The sequence below is a fragment of the Dendrobates tinctorius genome, unplaced genomic scaffold (assembly GCF_039654945.1).
Source record: "Dendrobates tinctorius isolate UK_male_01 unplaced genomic scaffold, ASM3965494v1 ptg000093l, whole genome shotgun sequence".
NCBI lineage: Eukaryota > Metazoa > Chordata > Amphibia > Anura > Dendrobatidae > Dendrobates > Dendrobates tinctorius.
Window position 1 is genome coordinate 4,854,946 of NW_027361761.1, and position 21,490 is coordinate 4,876,435.

The 21,490-nt window shown below is 50.3% G+C and overlaps 1 protein-coding gene across 2 annotated transcripts; it reads left to right on the plus strand.

Annotated features, from left to right (window-relative positions):
* The first annotated feature begins 563 nt into the window (after positions 1 to 563).
* On the plus strand, positions 564 to 21,046 carry FDFT1 (farnesyl-diphosphate farnesyltransferase 1). Of its 2 annotated transcripts, XM_073586394.1 has the most exons (8): positions 564 to 766; positions 6,270 to 6,367; positions 7,856 to 8,039; positions 10,467 to 10,595; positions 10,848 to 11,039; positions 11,154 to 11,330; positions 12,697 to 12,849; positions 19,647 to 21,046. In XM_073586394.1, the coding sequence occupies exons 1-8, from the start codon at positions 665 to 667 to the stop codon at positions 19,857 to 19,859; spliced, it is 1,248 nt and encodes a 415-aa protein (XP_073442495.1). In that variant the 5' UTR covers positions 564 to 664; the 3' UTR covers positions 19,860 to 21,046. The 2 variants fall into 2 exon arrangements, with proteins under 2 accessions (XP_073442495.1, XP_073442496.1); XM_073586395.1 differs by lacking the exon at positions 564 to 766 and having other exon boundaries at positions 5,904 to 6,367.
* Positions 21,047 to 21,490: the final 444 nt, after the last annotated feature.

Below are 21,490 nucleotides of genomic sequence, written 5' to 3' on the forward strand. Positions count from 1 at the left end.
CCCCCATCAACCAAACATCTAAGAAGACCCCAACCTGTTACTTACTAAACCCTCCTGCCTGTCACTGACCTCACTACACACTGCTTACTGACGCAGGCACCAGAGAGACAGCTGAGACATATGTATAACGGAGGCTTCTCTCTCTGCACCAGGCGGCAGAGACAATGGCGTCTTCTCTTCCTGCCTTTGCTGTCCGAACACGCCCCCTCAGGTATGACACGCCCCCAGAGCTAACATCACACCTGGAAGGAGCCCATACAGGAGATTTTGGGAGTTGTAGTTTGATGATAGATAGACTTGGCTTATTTTGTAGCTGGAAAACTACACTTCCCGGCATGCCCCACTGTTCATCCGCTCTCCCGTTTTACAGTAATCACTAATAGCCCCGCCTACATTCCCGACGGTGTTTTTACGTCACATCGCCGACTAAGCCAATCAGCTTCTAGCGCGATGCGTCACCCCAGCAACAGGTCTTTCCTAATTGGTTGGCGCTCTCTGGTACGAGACCCTTCTGTCCAATCAGAGTCGTCAGTCCACTATGAAGCTTATGGGTTATTGGTTCGCACTGACAGATGAGGCGGAGCTATGGAGATGGCCGGCTGACGAGTATAGCGGGACTCGCGGTGATGCTGTAGCCGATATTCGAGCTTCATCCTCGGCGGCCATGGACTTCCTGAGGTCGCTGGGACATCCGGAGGAGATCTACAACCTGTGCAGGTTCAAGCTGGGCGGCAGCAGCCGGGCTGTCATGTTCAAGCTAGAGCTGGTAAGGAGCTGAGCGGTCAGCGGGAGGCTGTCAGGAAGAAGCTGGACAGTAGAATCTGCTGTAATGTACAGGACGCAGGCGTTATATATATGACAGTCGTCATGGCGACGCTCGTCTCCTACAGGTTTATCCTTCGCTGTTGTTGCGGTTACTGCCTTTAAAAATTTGCAACAATTTTCATTTTTAAAGTCTCCGTTGACTTGGTGGAGTGACAGCTAAAGGGACGGGACGGCTAAAGGGACGGCTAAAGGGACGGGACGGCTAAAGGGACGGCTAAAGGGACGGGACGGCTAAAGGGACGGGACGGCTAAAGGGACGGGACGGCTAAAGAGACGGGACGGATAAAGGGACGGCTAAAGGGACGGGACGGCTAAAGGGACGGGACGGCTAAAGGAACGGGACGGCTAAAGGGACTCGACGGCTAAAGAGACGGGACGGCTAAAGAGACGGGACGGCTAAAGGGACGGGACGGCTAAAGGGACGGGACGGCTAAAGGGACGGGACGGCTAAAGGGACGGGACGGCTAAAGGGACGGGACGGCTAAAGGGATGCCAGCAATGGAGAGACAGGTGCCGCAGCGCTGTTTATTCATGTTTATGGGAGCCACTGGTAGTTTCCCGTAGAAGTGAATGGAGAGACACCTCTCTGTCCATGACAGGGATGGGCCCCAAATTCCTATAAGGGTTCCAAAGATGTGACCTGCACTTAGGAATCTGGGGGTAAATATGCACTGACAGGAACAGGGATTCACTTCTGTGGGAGATCAGCAGTTGCTCCCATAGGAACAAATGGACCTGTGAATGTGCACGTAGATAAGCAGCTAACTTACTGACCCATTTGGTCAGAGTACAGGCTGTAACTTGAGATTAGTGCCCCCCCCCCCCTGTAGTTTCCGGTGCTCTCTCTCTTGTTGGTAGTGCCCCCCCCCTTGTAGTTTCCGGTGCCCTCTCTCTTGTTGGTAGTGCCCCCCCCCCCCCCCTGTAGTTTCCGGTGCTCTCTCTCTGTCGGTAGTGTTACAGCAGAATAGTGAGTGCAGCTCTGGGGTATAATACAGGATGTAACTCAGGATCAGTAATGTAACGTATGTACACAGTGACTGCACCAGCAGAATAGTGAGTGCAGCTCTGGGGTATAATGCAGGATGTAACTCAGGATCAGTAATGTAGTGTATGTACACAGTGAGTGCAGCTCTGGAGTGTAATACAGGATGTAACTCAGGATCAGTAATGTATGTACACAGTGACTGCACCAGCAGAATAGTGAGTGCAGCTCTGGAGTGTAATACAGGATGTAATACTCTCTGCCCCAATAGAGGGAGGGGGGTCGCTGTAACCCTTTGACTGCACCATGGAACATTACAACATGGAGCTCAGAGGGGCTTCTTCCTGGGTATACAATAAATGGAGGGTCGACAATCCCCCGTTGGGTTTCTCCAGAGCTGCACTCTCACACCAGAGGCAGCTGAGATACACGGTGCTGATAGTTTGGTGGAGCTGATAACCCTGCCTCTCTGTAGTTTCCGGTGCGCTCTCTTGCCAGTAGTGTTCCCCCTGTAGTTTCCAGTGCTCTCTCTTGCCGGTAGTGTTTCCCCCCCCCCCCGTAATCTCTGGTGCTCTCTTGTCGGGGGTGTGCCCCCCCCCTGTAGTTTCCGTTGCTCTCTTGTCGGTAGTGTTCCCCCTTGTAGTTTCCGGTGCGCTCTCTCTTGTCGGTAGTGTCCCCCCTGTAGTCTCTGGCGCTCTCTCTTCTCGGTGGTGTCTCCCCCCCCCCCCCCCCCCCGTAGTTTCCGGTGCTCCCCCTCTTGTCAGTAGTGTTCCCCCCCCCCGTAGTTTCCGGTGCTCTCTCTTGTCGGTAGTGTTCCCCCCTGTAGTTTCCGGTGCTCTCTCTTGTCGGTAGTGTTCCCCCTTGTAGTTTCCGGTGCTCTCTCTCTTGTCCGTAGTGTTCCCCCCCCCCCCCCTGTAGTTTCCGGTGCTCCCCCTCGTCGGTAGTGTTTCCCCCCCCCCCCCCCCCCTGTAGTGTCCAGTGCTCTCTTGTCGGTAGTGTCCCCCCTGTAGTTTCTGGTGCTCTCTCTCGTCGGTAGTGTTCCCCCCCCCCCCCCCCGTAGTTTCCGGTGCTCTCTCTTGTCGGTAGTGTCCCCCCCTGTAGTTTCCGGTGCTCTCTCTTTCCGTAGTGTCCCCCCCCCCCCCCCCCCCCTGTAGTTTCCGGTGCTCTCTTGTCGGTAGTGTTCCCCCCTGTGGTTTCCGTTGCTCTCTCTTGTCGGTAGTGTTTCCCCCCCCCCCCCCTGTAGTTTCCAGTGCCCTCTCTCTTGTCGGTAGTGTGTCTACCCCTGTAGTTTCCGGTGCTCTCTCGTCGGTAGTGTGTCCCCCCTGTAGTTTCCGGTGCTCTCTTGTCGGTACTGTGTCCCCCTGTAGTTTCCGGTGCTCTCTTGTCGGTAGTGACCCCCCCTGTAGTGTTCCCCCCCCCCCTGTAGTTTCCAGTGCCCTCTCTTGTCGGTAGTGTGTCCCCCCCTGTAGTTTCCGGTGCTCCCCTCTTGTCGGTAGTGTCCCCCCCTGTAGTTTCCGGTGCTCCCCTCTTGTCGGTAGTGTTCCCCCCCCCCTGTAGTTTCCGGTGCTCTCTCGTCGGTAGTGTCCCCCCTGTAGTTTCCGGTGCTCTCTTGTCGGTAGTGTCCCCCCTGTAGTTTCCGGTGCTCTCTCTCTTGTCGGTAGTGTCCCCCCTGTAGTTTCCGGTGCTCTCTCTCTTGTCGGTAGTGTCCCCCCTGTAGTTTCCGGTGCTCTCTCTCTTGTCGGTAGTGTGTCCCCCCTGTAGTTTCCGGTGCTCTCTCTCTTGTCGGTAGTGTGTCCCCTGTAGTTTCCGGTGCTCTCTTGTCGGTAGTGTCCCCCCTGTAGTTTCCGGTGCTCTCTCTCTTGTCGGTAGTGTCCCCCCTGTAGTTTCCGGTGCTCTCTCTCTTGTCGGTAGTGTCCCCCCTGTAGTTTCCGGTGCTCTCTCTCTTGTCGGTAGTGTCCCCCCTGTAGTTTCCGGTGCTCTCTCTTGTCGGTAGTGTCCCCCCTGTAGTTTCCGGTGCTCTCTCTCTTGTCGGTAGTGTCCCCCCTGTAGTTTCCGGTGCTCTCTCTCTTGTCGGTAGTGTCCCCCCTGTAGTTTCCGGTGCTCTCTCTCTTGTCGGTAGTGTCCCCCCTGTAGTTTCCGGTGCTCTCTCTTGTCGGTAGTGTCCCCCCTGTAGTTTCCGGTGCCCTCTCTCTTGTCGGTAGTGTCCCCCCTCTGTAGTTTCCGGTGCCCTCTCTCTTGCCGGTAGTGTGTCTCCCCCTGTAGTTTCCGGTGCTCCCCTCTTGTCGGTAGTGTCCCCCCCTGTAGTTTCCGGTGCTCCCCTCTTGTCGGTAGTGTTCCCCCCCCCCCCCCTGTAGTTTCCGGTGCTCTCTCGTCGGTAGTGTCCCCCCTGTAGTTTCCGGTGCTCTCTCGTCGGTAGTGTCCCCCCTGTAGTTTCCGGTGCTCTCTCTCTTGTCGGTAGTGTCCCCCCTGTAGTTTCCGGTGCTCTCTCTCTTGTCGGTAGTGTCCCCCCTGTAGTTTCCGGTGCTCTCTCTCTTGTCGGTAGTGTCCCCCCTGTAGTTTCCGGTGCTCTCTCTTGTCGGTAGTGTCCCCACCCTTGTAGTTTCCGGTGCTCTCTCTCTTGTCGGTAGTGTCCCCCCTCTGTAGTTTCCGGTGCCCTCTCTCTTGTCGGTAGTGTCCCCCCTCTGTAGTTTCCGGTGCCCTCTCTCTTGTCGGTAGTGTCCCCCCTCTGTAGTTTCCGGTGCCCTCTCTCTTGTCGGTAGTGTCCCCCCTCTGTAGTTTCCGGTGCCCTCTCTCTTGTCGGTAGTGTCCCCCCTCTGTAGTTTCCGGTGCCCTCTCTCTTGTCGGTAGTGTCCCCCCTCTGTAGTTTCCGGTGCCCTCTCTCTTGCCGGTAGTGTGTCCCCCCCTGTAGTTTCCGGTGCTCCCCTCTTGTCGGTAGTGTCCCCCCTCTGTAGTTTCCGGTGCTCCTCTCTTGTCGGTAGTGTCCCCCCTCTGTAGTTTCCGGTGCCCTCTCTCTTGTCGGTAGTGTCCCCCCTCTGTAGTTTCCGGTGCCCTCTCTCTTGTCGGTAGTGTCCCCCCTCTGTAGTTTCCGGTGCCCTCTCTCTTGCCGGTAGTGTGTCCCCCCCTGTAGTTTCCGGTGCTCCCCTCTTGTCGGTAGTGTCCCCCCTCTGTAGTTTCCGGTGCTCCTCTCTTGTCGGTAGTGTCCCCCCTCTGTAGTTTCCGGTGCTCCTCTCTTGTCGGTAGTGTCCCCCCTCTGTAGTTTCCGGTGCTCCTCTCTTGTCGGTAGTGTCCCCCCTCTGTAGTTTCCGGTGCTCCTCTCTTGCCGGTAGTGTCTCCCCCTGTAGTTTCCGGTGCCCTCTCTCTTGCCGGTAGTGTGTCCCCCCCTGTAGTTTCCGGTGCTCCTCTCTTGCCGGTAGTGTCCCCCCTCTGTAGTTTCCGGTGCCCTCTCTCTTGCCGGTAGTGTCCCCCCTCTGTAGTTTCCGGTGCCCTCTCTCTTGCCGGTAGTGTGTCCCCCCTGTAGTTTCCGGTGCCCTCTCTCTTGCCGGTAGTGTGTCTCCCCCTGTAGTTTCCGGTGCTCTCTCTCTTGTCGGTAGTGTCCCCCCTCTGTAGTTTCCGGTGCCCTCTCTCTTGCCGGTAGTGTCCCCCCCTGTAGTTTCCGGTGCCCTCTCTCTTGTCGGTAGTGTCCCCCCCTGTAGTTTCCGGTGCCCTCTCTCTTGCCGGTAGTGTGTCCCCCCTGTAGTTTCCGGTGCCCTCTCTCTTGCCGGTAGTGTGTCTCCCCCTGTAGTTTCCGGTGCTCTCTCTCTTGTCGGTAGTGTCCCCCCTCTGTAGTTTCCGGTGCCCTCTCTCTTGCCGGTAGTGTCCCCCTCTGTAGTTTCCGGTGCCCTCTCTCTTGCCGGTAGTGTGTCTCCCCCTGTAGTTTCCGGTGCTCCCCTCTTGTCGGTAGTGTGTCTCCCCCTGTAGTTTCCGGTGCCCTCTCTCTTGCCGGTAGTGTGTCCCCCCCTGTAGTTTCCGGTGCTCCCCTCTTGTCGGTAGTGTCCCTCCCCTCTCACGTGTCCTCCCGGGTCGCAGCCTTGTTTACCGTCTGGGGCGGGCCGTGTACACAGTGCAGGGTGGGCGGAGCGGCGGGTGTGCCGCGCTTGTCCCTGTGGTCGGCAGGGTCTATGGCCCCCCGGTGCCGGCTGTCCGGCCGCTGTCGGTGATCGCTCGCCGCTCCGGAGAAAGTTTCCGGCGAGTTGCGCTGATGGCCGCCGCCAACTGCAAAGTGGCCGTGTCCCTGTTCAAGAGGACGCTGGGCCTGGGCCCCGCACAGAAGCCGGGGAGCCCGCGCTCCCTACTGACCGTCAGCAGGCTGCAGGAGCGGGGGCTGCCGCCGGGGCTCCGGGAGGGCCGCCCCGCGCCCCAGGGCCTCACCCACCCTCCCCCGGCCCATATCTGCAAGCTGCACTGTGTGTCTGTGTCCCCACAGGACGCCATGAGCGACAGCCTGCGGACCTGCTACAGCTACCTGAGCCAGACCAGCAGGAGCTTCGCCGCCGTCATCCAGGCCCTGGACGGGGAGCTGCGGTGGGTGCACCAGCAAGGCTTCACTTATTTATGTACAAGAGAAAACCGCAGCAAAACCTGATGGTGTGAGCCAAGCCTCTTGCTGCCAGGAGCAGGTTTTGCTGCAGAAACGTCTCGTGTGAACACAGCCTAAGGGCGCTGAGCTGTTACCATGTAAACTGGAGCCAATATCCCCTTGTTTATTGCCGAATTATTGGAGGTCAAAAAAAGTCCTCTAGTAGGCCGGCCGAATGATTCGCTTATAATGTGCAGTAAAATTCCTCCGACCGAGCATCGCTGCCGGATTATCAGACATTCTGGAGTATCGGACGTGCCGTTAAACACGGATTAGATTCTACTTTAAAAAAAAAAAAAAAAAAAGCAACAAATAACCCCTTTATTTGGCATGATCCGATATTCTGGAGTATTGGGCGGTCGCAGGCTGATGAGACAATCTGATAATACAGAATAGACCGCACTCGTTTTTTCTGCCTGTTCTAGATTATCGGATGCCAGATTACAGGAAGTTTACAGTCCCGTTATGTAATGGGGTGGAATTCCAGATTCTGATCCCAATGATCCGACAGCAGCGGTCTCCAGCCGGCCGATCCCCAGCTGCTGCAGGACTACAACTCCCAGCGAGCAATGCTCTGGGGCTTGTAGTTTAGTAAGAGCTGCAAGGTGGTGACCCCCCCCCCCCCCCCCCCCCCCTAATAATAGACAGCGTGTGCTCCGCAGCCTCAGCGCCATTGTCACGTGTAGGATCGGCTTAACCCCGTCATGTCAGGGAGACTTTTTTTTTTTTTTATACCCCCTGAGCAGGAGTAAAATTGCAGGTTCTAATGACACAGGAAAATTATTAATTTTTTTTTTATTATTACTATTACTTACATATTTTATTTTTTTTTCCAAGACCCATAACTTTATTTTTCTTTTGAGGCTGGCGTTTGAAGTCCTATGTGTTTTGTTTTTTTTTTGTGGTGCGTAGACTTTTTTTTTTTAGTGGTACAATTTTGGGGCACACAAGACTTTTTTTTTTCCAGTGGAGGAGATGATGGAAGAACCGCAGTTCTGGAGCATTAATACACGGCACTGACATTATTAGCGGGCAGCTGAGGTCACGAGAGGCTGAAATCGTGACCAGGGGGCGGATCGCCACGTGCTGCCCCGTGCCTGCGCCGTCTTCTCACCCCTCCGGGCCGGGCAAGCATTGTTCTCACAGGATCGCTGCCATGCGACGGCGTTATCTGCTGCAGTCACCGGCATGACGCGGGCTTCACGTGATCCCGTGATCGATTTCCCCCAAATGCCCAAAGTGTCACATCGGACAGGAATGGAAAGTTCCTGCTGCTGGTATAAAACCCGTTAGATCGGCATCCATATTATTAACATATCATCCATATTTAATAACCCAAGCAATCACTACATATTAATGGGGCGCAGATTGGTGGCCGGTGAGATGTTGGGGGTCGTGTAGAGGGAAATCTGACGGCTTATTCTTTGTCGCAGGCACGCTGTGTGCATCTTCTATCTGGTGCTTCGAGCACTGGACACCGTGGAGGACGACATGACCATCAGTCTGGAGACCAAAATCCCCATGCTACACAACTTCCACACGTATCTGTACCAGGCGGACTGGAGGTTTACAGAGAGCAAGGAGAAAGACCGCCAAGTTCTCGAGGACTTCCCCACGGTGAGAAGGACTACGATACCGTGTCTGCGTAGTGCCGCCTCACTGTGCTGACAACTATAGTACAGTAGAGGGACTATATAATACTGTTATGTTACACTGACATGTATCATACTGTGCCTATATATTTATGCCATACACCAAGTACATAATACCGTCCTATATAATGGGGCCATACACCGACCACATAATACTGTCCTGTATAATGGGGCCATACACCGACCACATAATACTGTCCTGTATAATGGGGTCATACACCAAGTACATAATACTGCACTATATAATGGGGTCATACGCCAAGTACATAATGCCGTCCTATATAATGGGGCCATACACCATGTACATAATACCATCCTGTATAATGGGGCCATACACCGACAACATAATACTGTCCTGTGTAATGGGGCCATACACCGACCACATAATACTGTCCTGTATAATGGGGTCATACGCCAAGTACATAATGCCGTCCTATATAATGGGGCCATACACCATGTACATAATACCATCCTATATAATGGGGCTATACACCGACAACATAATACTGTCCTGTATAATGGGGTCATACACCAAGTACATAATGCCGTCCTGTATAATGGGGCCATACACCAAGTACATAATGCCGTCCTGTATAATGGGGCCGTACGCCGACCACATGATGCCGTCCTGTATTATGGGGCCGTACGCCGACCACATGATGCCGTCCTGTATAATGGGGCCGTACGCCGACCACTTGATGCCGCCCTGTATAATGGGGCCGTACGCCGACCACTTGATGCCGCCCTGTATAATGGGGCCGTACGCCGACCACTTGATGCCGCCCTGTATAATGGGGCCATTCGCCGACCACTTGATGCCGCCCTGTATAATGGGGCCGTACGCCGACCACTTGATGCCGCCCTGTATAATGGGGCCGTACGCCGACCACTTGATGCCGCCCTGTATAATGGGGCCGTACGCCGACCACATGATGCCGCCCTGTATAATGGGGCCGTACGCCGACCACATGATGCCGCCCTGTATAATGGGGCCGTACGCCGACCACATGATGCCGCCCTGTATAATGGGGCCGTACGCCGACCACTTGATGCCGCCCTGTATAATGGGGCCGTTCGCCGACCACTTGATGCCGCCCTGTATAATGGGGCCGTTCGCCGACCACTTGATGCCGCCCTGTATAATGGGGCCGTACGCCGACCACATGATGCCGCCCTGTATAATGGGGCCGTATGCCGACCACATGATGCCGTCCTGTATAATGGGGCCGTACGCCGACCACATGATGCCGTCCTGTATAATGGGGCCGTACGCCGACCACATGATGCCGTCCTGTATAATGGGGCCGTACGCCGACCACATGATGCCGTCCTGTATAATGGGGCCGTACGCCGACTACATGATGCCGCCCTGTATAATGGGGCCGTACGCCGACCACCTGATGCCGCCCTGTATAATGGGGCCGTACGCCGACCACTTGATGCCGCCCTGTATAATGGGGCCGTACGCCGACCACCTGATGCCGCCCTGTATAATGGGGCCGTACGCCGACCACTTGATGCCGCCCTGTATAATGGGGCCGTACGCCGACCACCTGATGCCGCCCTGTATAATGGGGCCGTACGCCGACCACTTGATGCCGCCCTGTATAATGGGGCCGTACGCCGACCACTTGATGCCGCCCTGTATAATGGGGCCGTGCGCCGACCACTTGATGCCGCCCTGTATAATGGGGCCGTTCGCCGACCACTTGATGCCGCCCTGTATAATGGGGCCGTACGCCGACCACTTGATGCCGCCCTGTATAATGGGGCCGTACGCCGACCACTTGATGCCGCCCTGTATAATGGGGCCGTACGCCGACCACTTGATGCCGCCCTGTATAATGGGGCCGTTCGCCGACCACTTGATGCCGCCCTGTATAATGGGGCCGTACGCCGACCACTTGATGCCGCCCTGTATAATGGGGCTGTACGCCGACCACTTGATGCCGCCCTGTATAATGGGGCCGAACGCCGACCACTTGATGCCGCCCTGTATAATGGGGCCGTACGCCGACCACGTAATACTGTCCATAGACTGCCTGTGTAATGATGCCGTACATGATACAGACTACATAAGACCATCCCTATTTTATCTAATTAATGGTGCTGCAATTCTTTATCTTTTATAATAGCAACATAGTGATTACTGCAATACAGCGCTTCTACAGTGTCACTATACACCTCACCACGCTGACCATTTGTAGTGTCCACCCCTGATGTGCCACACACTGACGCCACACGGTGCCCACATAATTATCACATTCCGTATACCAGCAGTTGTTGCCCGTGTAATACCGCTGCCAGCACCATATGGGGGCGCACTACAAACTGTCGGGGCATAGGTCTCCTGGGACGCAGATTGTGATCTCTCCATATTCCTCCGTGGCAGATTTCCCTGGAGTTCAGGAGCCTGGCGGTGGTTTACCAGGAGGTCATCGCAGACATCTGCCACAAGATGGGGCTGGGCATGGCCGAGTTCTTGGAGAATCGGGTGGAGTCCCTCCTGGAGTGGGATAAGGTAGGAGACATTTGAGCGGCACAATGCTCCCGCTTGTTAGCTGCAATGAGACTTTGTTCATATGCAGACCTGTGTCTCCATGGTTACAAACTACAAACAAACAGAGCCCTGTTCATATAATAAGTCGTGTTGTGTGCCCTATCGATACACACTGCGCCCACCCCCACCCGAGATTTCTAGCGGGGGTCCCGTACATAAGTATAACCAGTGGCGATGTGACCTGAGTCATGTACTTATTGGTTTGATTCTCAGTACTGTCACTACGTGGCCGGACTGGTGGGCATCGGTCTGTCCCGGCTGTTCTCTGCCTCAGAACTAGAAGACGCCATAGTCGGGGAGGACGGGAGACTCTCCAACTCCATGGGGCTCTTCCTGCAGAAGACGAACATCATCCGAGATTACCTGGAGGACCAGCTGGACGGCAGAGAGTTTTGGCCCAGAGAGGTGGGTGTAGGCGGATGCCCCATCGCTTGGGGGGTAGGGGGGTGGGTTCACCGCTGTATACATATGGGCTGGTAATGGCGACTCCTCCCTGAACCTTCTCCATTCTGCCATCAGGTGTGGAGCAAATACGGAAAAAAACTGTCAGACTTGGCCAAGCCCGAAAACATTGTTCCGGCTGTGCAGTGCTTGAATGAACTGGTGACCAACGCGCTGCAGCATGTGCCTGACGTCCTGCTCTACCTGTCCCGGCTGAGGAACCAGAGCGTTTTCAACTTCTGCGCCATCCCACAGGTGAGTGCAACGCACACGGGAGGACGGACCCGTGAAAAGCGCTAGAGAGACGGGAGGGCAGAACTGTGAAAAAAGGCGGGAGGGAGCCACGGTGGAAAGGGCCAGAGAGGCGGGAGGGCGCCACGGTGGAAAGGGCCAGAGAGGCGGGAGGGCGCCACGGTGGAAAGGGCCAGAGAGGCGGGAGGGCGCCACGGTGGAAAGGGCCAGAGAGGCGGGAGGGCGCCACGGTGGAAAGGGCCAGAGAGGCGGGAGGGCGCCACGGTGGAAAGGGCCAGAGAGGCGGGAGGGCGCCACGGTGGAAAGGGCCAGAGAGGCGGGAGGGCGCCACGGTGGAAAGGGCCAGAGAGGCGGGAGGGCGCCACGTTGGAAAGGGCCAGAGAGGCGGGAGGGCGCCACGGTGGAAAGGGCCAGAGAGGCGGGAGGGCGCCACGGTGGAAAGGGCCAGAGAGGCGGGAGGGCGCCACGGTGGAAAGGGCCAGAGAGGCGGGAGGGCGCCACGGTGGAAAGGGCCAGAGAGGCGGGAGGGCGGACCTGCTGGGGCACCTCACAGGCAGATTCATGATGTTGTGTATTTATAAGAAAATACTGCATTAATCTTGTGAAGGAAGAGCATGCAGGAAAATTCCCAAAAGCTATAATTTTGAGATAGTGCAGGCAACAAAACCAGTGGTTTTAACCCCTTTGTGCCGCAAATATCGCTTTTGCTACTTCTAACAATGTCATAACTTTTTTTTTCTATCACATGAGGCATGTTTTTTGTGGGACTTTTCGGTTGACGCCATTTATTTTACAATATAATGTACTGAGAAATGGGAATACATTCAAAGTGCGGTGAAATGGTAAAAATAACACAATTCAACCATAATTTTAGGATTTTCTTTTGACTCGTTTATTGTGCAATAAAACTGACCTGGTAACTTCTCCAAGTCTCTATGATTGGGGATGCCAAACCTTTTTTTTTTTTTTAATATATCCTTTGAAAAAGGTTATTTAAATGGACTATTAAAGAAAAAACATAATTTGAGAGGAAGCGATAAGGGCGTCTGAAATGGCCCACCAGCCGCCCGCTTCACGTGCCTTAATACCTGCTGTCCGGGATTGACGGCGGCGTTGGAAGAATTAAACGCCAGCGATCAGAGCTGGCTCAGATCACCGCTGTTGGAGGTAGATGCCGGCTGTGTGACTCCTCTTTTGTGCCTATTCCCTAATCTCGTAGCTCACGTATGTTGTCGACAAAGGGTTAAATACACACACATTGCACTGGCTCATTCCAATAGGAAGAACCCGACCCACACCAATAAAAAATTAAAGTTCTTACATTATGTAAAAACTTAAAATACAAATGAATCCTCCTTGTGTCTTTCAGGTCATGGCAATCGCCACGCTGGCCGCCTGTTACAATAACCAGCAGGTGTTTAAGGGGGTGGTGAAGATCCGGAAGGGCCAGGCAGTGACGCTGATGATGGACGCCACCAACATCCAGGCCGTCAGAGCCATCATGTACCAATACGTAAACGAGGTAAATGGGGGGGGGGGGGGGGTCTGCACTGCATGAATTCTCCTCTGCTCAACATCACAACTTTTGAGGAGTCACACAGGATAGACAATATGATGTCACTCACTCTTAAATAGCATTTTCTCCTTAAAGTGGTGGCCAGGAGCTCACTTTTATTTTGCATCGGGAGGTTGAGATCTGCTGCTGCCATTGGATGTGGTTCCTCTGTAAGTCAGTGCTTGAGACTTTTAGCCTTGCAGCATGACTGGGGATCAGGGTTTAATAAAGGCTCGGACTTTGACTTACAAGGCAGCTACTTCCACAGGATGGTCCTACCGAGATCATCTAGCCTCCTTTTTAAGAGAGACAGTCCTCCAGAGATTTTAACAGCTTTGCAACCATTGCACAAAAGTCTAGGACTTCTGAATTGTGACAACATGCAGTGTGCACACTGTCAGTATTCTGCACTATTGCTGATGTGAGCAGATGGGCACGTGAGCGGACAGTCGCATGAGTCCATGTACGCTATATGCATTCTCCAACTAGACCTGCTCAACCTCACTAAACAGAAGTGTATTGAGAGAGGCCCGACACATCTTGCCGGCGCCAGTCGTGATCGCCCGCTCACACAGGCAATCCCGGGGAACCTTGACCGTGTACACAGTGCACATTGTCACAATTCACAAATATGCAGTCAAATAGAGTGACTGCAGACTTTTGTGTCAGTCCTGAACAACCCCTTTTTAACTAAATTAAAGGGAACCTGTCAGCAGGATTGTGCTCAGTAACTTGCAGACAGTGTAAGGTCGGCGCCGTTATACTGATTAAAATGATACCTGGGATATGAAATCCGTCTTGTGGTTATTGTTTAATCTGCAGTTTTGAGTTAATGATAACTTCCGTCAGGGAGTGTATGTCGCTTATCCATGTTATGTACATAAAAGTTTATAACCTGACGTTAAATTCATCCATTGGTTGTATAAATTATTCTTTTGAAAGCTGAAACCCTCCGAAATGTGGTTTAGGTTAAGAAAATAAATTGCCATCAATGCAGAAATATTGATCATTTAATGGACGCAGAATGGTCAGACTTTGGCAAGAGAAAAGTTTTGTCGGCCACAAAAGTAATGTGATATTCAAACAACTTAAAATACAAATATATGTTGCATAACATTGGTGAATGAAGTTGTGGTGCTAATAGTCATATTTAATATTCTGTGTGACTTCCATGAGCTTGAAGCACTGCATCCATGCGGTTCAACAATGATTCAGACAATTTATTAATGAAGTCATCAGGAATAGCAAACAATGCAGTCTTACATGCCTCCAAGAGGTCATCTAGATTCTTTGGTTTTGTTTTCCAAGCTTCCGCTTTCATCCTACCCCAAACCTGCTCAATGATGTTTATGTCAGGTGACTGGGCTGGCCAGTCCTTGAGCACCTTGATCTTTTTTGCCTGGAGGAGCTTTGCTGTAGAGCTGGATGTATGAGATGGAGCACCATCCTGCTGCAGAATTTGACCCCTTTTATGATTTGGAATATTAGAGGTAGCTAATACTTCTTGATATTTTAGGCTATTGATATTGCCTTCCACCTTGCAAATGTTTTGCACACCCCCATACTGAATGTAACCCCAGACCATGATCTTTCCACCACCAAATTTAACTGTTTTCTGGGTGTATTTTGGATCCATACGGGCTCCAGTAGGTCTCCTGCAGTATTAGCGGCGGCTGTAGTGTAATTCTACTGAAGATTCATCAGAGAAATCCACCTTCTGCCACTTTTCCAGCGTCCATCTGTTTAGCAGGCTGTGGGACTTTGCAAATGCCACACGGTTTTTTTATTTGCCTTTTGTTTAGTGCTGGCTTCTGGGCACTGATTCGGCCATGGAGGCCATTTCGAGACAGAATCCTACAAACTGTTCTAGTTGACACAGGGACTTGAGGTGACCAGGCCTGTTGGAGCTCTGCTGCAGTGGAAGAGGGGCTTGCTTTGGATTTTCTAACCAACAAACGTTCCTCCTGAGCAGTTGTCTTGCAGGGTCTGCCTGACCTGGGCTTGTCAAACACATCTCCAGTCTCTTCAAATCTTTTTTTAATTCTTTGTACTTGACGCTGAGACACATTAAAGGTGCCAGCCACCTCTGCAGTGGATCTGGTCTTCAGCCTCTTGATAATCCAGACTCTGGTCGCAGGGTGGATTGAAGTTGCAGCTCAAGTGAAGGTCTGGGGTGCTGGTTTCTTTTTATACACACCCACTAATTGACCGATCATTTACTGATGCATCAAAACTATGAATTAACACATGTGGAATTATATAATTAACAAAAAAGTGTGAAACAACTGAAAATGTCTTATATTCTAGGTTCTTCATTGTAGCCACCTTTTGCTTTGATTACTGCTTTGCACACTCTTGGCATTCTCTTGATGAGCTTCAAGAGATAGTCACTGGAAATGGTTTTCACTTCACAGGTGTGCCCTGTCAGGTTTAATAAGTGGGATTTCTTGCCTTATAAATGGGGTTGGGACCATCAGTTGTGTTGTGCAGAAGTCTGGTGGATACACAGATGATAGTCCTACTGAATAGACTTTTAGCTGCTTTTTTCTTGCCATAATACAAATTCTAAGTAAAGAAAAACGAGTGGACATTATTACTTTAAGAAATGAAAGTCAGTCTGAAAAATTGGGAAAACTTTGAAAGTGTCCCCAAGTGCAGTGGCAAAAACCATCAAGCGCTACAAAGAAACTGGCTCACATGAGGACCGCCCCAGGAAAGGAAGACCAAGAGTCACCTCTGCTGTGGAGGATAAGTTCATCCGAATCACCAGCCTCAGAAATCACAGGTTAACAGCAGCTCAGATTAGAGACCAGGTCAATGCCACACAGAGTTCTAGCAGCAGACACATCTCTACAACAACTGTTAAGAAAAAACGGAGCAGAGAGACATCTTCCAATAAAAAGCAATAGAAATTTTATTGATTCAAAGAATATATAAAAGATGTACATGCCAATATTAAGGCTTTTACAATAGAAAGGAAAGGAGGAATACCACGGCCAATACAGGGGTACACATAATACTGCGACCAAAGGTCATACAGTATGCATAGCAGTAATACAATATGATAGGATAAATCCCAAGCAAAGTTTCCATAGAAGCATGAGCAATTAAGTACAACATTGCCCAAAACAATAGCCAAATCAATATGCCCATCCGCATCAATGTGAATAACGCTTACCCATTATCACCAGTACGCCAATGTGTCCTCCTGTAACCCCCTGACGCGCGTTTCGCATTGGGTGCTTTTTCAAAAGGGGTACTTAATTGCTCATGCTTCTATGGAAACTTTGCTTGGGATTTATCCTATTACTGCTATGCATACTGTATGACCTTTGGTCGCAGGGTGACCTGGACCGCAGAGTGAAGGCAAAAGGGCCAACAAATGCTGAGCATCTCTGGGAACTCCTTCAAGACTGTTGGAAGACCATTTCTGGTGACTACCTCTTGAAGCTCATCAAGAGAATGCCAAGAGTGTGCAAAGCAGTAATCAAAGCAAAAGGTGGCTACTTTGAAGAACCTAGAATATATAAGACATATTTTCAGTTGTTTCACACTTTTTTGTTAATTATATAATTCCACATGTGGTAATTCATAGTTTTGATGCCTTCAGAGGGAATCTACAATTTTCATAGTCGTGTATTTATGTATATACTGTGTGTGTGTGTAGAGAGAGAGATATATATATTTTTAAAAGAATTAAACACGCATTATAGATGTGAGATATACTGCAGGCGCCGCCACCACCTGCCTGCAGAGGGGGATTTTTTTTTTTTTCAATATATATAATACTGCCCCCTATTTTACATAATGAGGTCACTGAGGAATTAGTGACCTGTCCTAAGCCATACAGATGAATATGTAAGCAGAGCACCACAGAAAGCCCCTGCCCACAGGCCGCGCAAAGCACGAGAATCTCATTAACTGAAAATAAAGATTAAACGACAACCACAAGACGTATTTCATCACCAGGTATCATTGTAATCCGTATAACGACGCCGACCTGACACTGTCTGTAGGTTACTGTGCACAATCCTGCTGACAGTTTCCCTAAAGTGAGCGCATGATCCTAATTATTTGTGGCATTTTTAGATCACACCAGCTGTAGACAAAACGTTTATTTATTTTTTTCTTGAAACTAATGAACTGGTTTTACAGTCAGTAATAAGTGGTCATAGAGGAGCGCTTAGGAAGCAACCCAGGGGCAGACTAGGATGTCAGGTCTCCACCGCAGCTCCAGCCGAAAACCTCCGATGAAGGATAGGAGCAATGAGACTATGGAAAATGGTCTTAGTCGCGCAGGAAAGAGACTCAGACGAGAGATGGGGTTAACCCACAATGCATTTCAACGGAGGATCGGTCTTCATCAGGTGGATTTTAAAATCTCATTAAAGGAGGGCTGTCTGTTTAGGATTTCCGTTGTGATGTAGTATACAGCAGGGTTCCCCAACTCCGGTCCTCAAGGCCCACCAACAGGTCATCTTTTCAAAGTTTTTCTTAGTATTGCTCAGGTGATAATTGCATCACCTGTGCAACACAAAGGAAATCCTGAAAACATGATCTGTTGGTGGGCCTTGAGGACTGGAGTTGGGGAACCCTGCTATACAGGGTACAGTAGGTATAGTTGTGCTATAAAAGATGACGAATACTTCAGCACATAAAGAGAACAAGAAATAAACTTAGACCATTTTCCTCAATGTGTAGTAAAAAAAAAAAAAAAAAAAAATCACACGTGTGCGAGTGGAAAAGTATGTGAACATTTAGGGTTAACAAAGTGAAATTTGTGTCTGGTGTTTTTCAACCAATGGGACAACAATCAGGTGTAAATGGGAGACGTGTTTTTATTTAAAGAACAAGTATATGTCAAGATCTGATCTTAACAACACAACATGTTTCTCATGGCAAAACAGAGATATTTGAGGATCTCTGAAGAGCGGTCAATGCTCATTTACACATAGCGATATCGCTAGCAATATCGCTAAAACGTTACTGATTTTGTGACGTTATAGCGATATTGCTAGCGATATCGCTATATGTGATACCTCCGACCGGCTCCCCCGCTGGCTGTCGCTGATCGCGCGGCTCCATTTCTCGTCGTCTGCTTCCTGCTGTGTGAGACGAGCGACGCTGGACGTGGGCGGGAGGACGTCAGGATCGCTGTGTGTGAAAGGTGAGTATCGTGTGCTGCGTCGCTGCTGCATCGCTGTGAGATCTGCCTGTGTGGAAGCTCACTAGTGATCATTTAGCGATGCACCAGCGATCCTGACCGGGTTGGATCGCTGGTGCATCGCTAAATGTAAAAGGGCCTTTAGGCTGGAAAAAGTTACGCAGCTCTCTCTAATCCAAAAATCCACAGTTAGATAGATTGTGCATGAATGAAGAAAATTCAAGACCATTATTATTCAGTCAACTAACAATTAGTCCACAAAGTCATAAAGGAACCCAAGGTAGCCTCTTAAGTAACTAAAGGCCTCTATCACATTAGATAATAGTCCATGACTCCACCATCAGGAAGACACTACTGGTGTGCATGGCATGATAGTAAGGAGGAAACCTCTGATCTCCAAAAAGAACTGTCTTCTATGACTAAAGATCAGATGGACAAGCCAAGAAGGCTGCTGGAATAATGGTTTGATGAGATCAAAGTGGGGCTTTTCGGTATAAAGAAGTGTCCTGTTTGGAGCCAGAAAAACCCTGTATTACAGCATAAAACCTCTTACACCGTGGTGGTAGTATGAGGGTTTGAACTGTTTTGCCGTATCTGAGTCAAAGTGGCTGCCATCACTGATGGAACAATCAATTCTGAATGCTATCAGTAAAATCTAATGGAAAATGTCCCGTCGTCTGTCCGTGAGCTGAATCTCAGAAGAACGTGGGTCATGGAGCAAGGCAGTGACCCAAAGACACAAGTCGTTCTACATAAGAAAGGTTACGGAAGGGTAAAGGTAAAGTTCTGGAATGGCTGAGTCCCAGTCCTGACCGTAATCCTAAGGAAGCGTGGTGGAAGGAGCTGATGGAGGAAAAACACCAACATAACAGAGGAGAAGGGGTTGTGTAGGGAGAAATGGGCTAAAATTCCTCCATCCGATATGCAGGAGTAATCAGCAATTACCGGAGATGTTTATCTGCAGTTATTGCTGCACAAGAGGTCACACCAGATACCGACAGCAAAGGGTTCACATACTTCTGCCACACAGACGTGTCATAATGGAGCATTTTCCTCAATTAAAAAATAAGTGATATTTTTGACACGTTTGTTTGATTTCGTTCTTTTATCTACTTTTAGGACTTGTGTGAAAATTTGTTGTAGTTTTAGGTCAAATGTGTGTAGAACGTTCTCATAATACAGACTGCATTCACTACTTGGACCTGATGAGGCTGGATGTTTCAGTGTAATCCATATCACATTGGCTGTATACTTTTTTTTTTTTTTGTAAAGTTTGTTTGGTCTCTGCCCACCTAGCTAGCTATTCAGCTCCTCAGTGTCCCTCCTCCCTTCTGCCACTGCTGAGATCTCACACTGCTCAGTATAAGCTGCATCTGAAATTCTAAATATACTTGGATGTATTGGGCTCTCTCTCTACAGATAAACTCGTATAATATCCAGATCATACAGCCGTTCTTACTTGGATTATCACAGTCAGTACATCGGCCTCATCGGGTCGAAGACGTTTTATTTACAGTGTATTTTGATATCCGAGTTGGTTTTAAAATACCTGCGCTAAGATCTACTCTCCTATTAATGTCATGTTTGGTTGTCTTCTCAGATTTACCAGAAGATCCCGCTGACAGACCCCTCCTCTGGTCGCACACAGAACATAGTGTCCACCGTCCAGAAGCTGAGCCTGTCCAGTGGCCCCCTGGTGTCCCGTCACAGTTTCTCCCCCATTTATCTGTCATGTGCTATGCTTCTGGCTGCCCTGAGCTGGCAGTACCTGAGCACGGTCCAGGCCTCGGAGGAGGTGCACACAGGACAATGACTCCATCTCTAGGACCAGATACCTTCCATCAATACAGCCCTCCATACGGTAGTAATCAGTAACGTGCCCCCTCTTGTCTCAGGACTACGGGACAGGTCATAGTACTTTTATCAGACATCGCCTGACCTAGACTGATCCCTGGGGGACGGTATCTCGGCGGGCAGGGCATCCTCCATAATCATTTCTCTAGGGCTTTTCCATCGACCAATATGTACAATATGTTCGGTGGTGGGATGACCTGTCGGTAAGTGGGGGACTTGGCTCCGATGTGTAGAATAGAAGGTCACTGATCGATACTGTGGCCAGGCCGGAGTGGATATAGACTGGAATATAAAGGGTTATGAGGGATCGGGTGCAAGAATACAGTGTAAAGGGCATCGTTTAAAGAGACTGGCGGGAACCTCCCTCCTTGCCCTGACCAATATCATAAGATGGATCTGTGAGCTGGTAGAAAACTACAACTCCCAGCATACCTAGGACTAGTAGGTTTCCTACAGCTGGAGAGACTCGGATATAGATGGTCTAAAGTGGATCCTTGGTTAATATTTCTTTAAAAAGGTATTCCCATTTTATATAATGATGGCATATTGCTAATATCTGTCATCCCATTATGGTTGGTGGGGGATGCCACTGATCCTGACAATGAAGGGGCCCACCGCACGGATTTCTGTGACAAGTGGCCGGAGGTGCTGTGACCTTCATTCTCAGGAATCTTCACTTATAAGACAGGATACGCCTTTAACAAGGACTGTGGACATCCGTCTCAAGCGCCTAATGACCCTCGTCACTTTTATAAGGGGATGAAAAACTGGACAGGTGGACTATATTTTTGGTTGATGTTATTGTTTTCCTCGAAATTATTAGCGCCGAGGATTTCTGTCACCGGCCTCCACTAATTGAAAGTTTTATGGTGAAAATGTGGACAAAGACATTGGTTGTCAACGATTCTGAAAATCTCCCATTCTTGATGCTCCATTTGCGAAAACTTTTTCATCTACTGGATTTAAAAAGACACAGGGCTAAAAGATTGGGCCAGTAAGCGTCAATACGCCTACCGGTTGGCAGAGCTGATAGTGCGGAGCCGATGCCGCGGCAGCACAAACAGGAGGCCACGTTGGGAATGGTCGTATCGTGACATTGTTATACAATGTGTTCTCATTTTTATTAAAATTATTAATGGAAGTTGATTTACAGCGTCATTCTTTTCTAGAAGGTGGGGGGAATTGCAGATCAAAAAACAAAAGTTAATTTTGGTGTATTAAAAAATGTGTTAGTAGAAAAAGAGGTAATGGTAAGGGATGGATAATGTAAAAGGAAAAAAAATAACATACCACGGAATCTGGAAATAAGAATATAGGATCCCCAGTTAGTAGGAGAAATTAAAGGGAAGGTGCCGCAATTTTATATAATTTGCAAAAAAATAGTAAGTTACAAAACATGTTGTTTCAGCAAATGTTGTACTAACCAGGATTTATGGTTTGTTTGTAATAATGTTTTCATGTAGCCACTGGGCGCTGCCATCTTGATTTGCAGATCTGTGGAGGACTCATACAGTCTGCAAATATGGCTGTCCCTGGACATAGGAGACTGCGGTCGGCTCCCGACCCCACATTGCAGCCTCAGTAGCAGAG

What these genes read in the sequence shown, in the direction of transcription:
- FDFT1 (XM_073586395.1), top strand. Translation starts at nt 6,045, where the DNA reads ATGGCCGCCGCCAACTGCAAAGTGGCCGTGTCCCTGTTCAAGAGGACG. An exon ending in CCCTCCTGGAGTGGGATAAG is followed by an intron (nt 10,596 to 10,847) that starts GTAGGAGACATT and finishes TTTGATTCTCAG; the next exon opens with TACTGTCACTACGTGGCCGG. An exon ending in ACTTCTGCGCCATCCCACAG is followed by an intron (nt 11,331 to 12,696) that starts GTGAGTGCAACG and finishes TGTGTCTTTCAG; the next exon opens with GTCATGGCAATCGCCACGCT.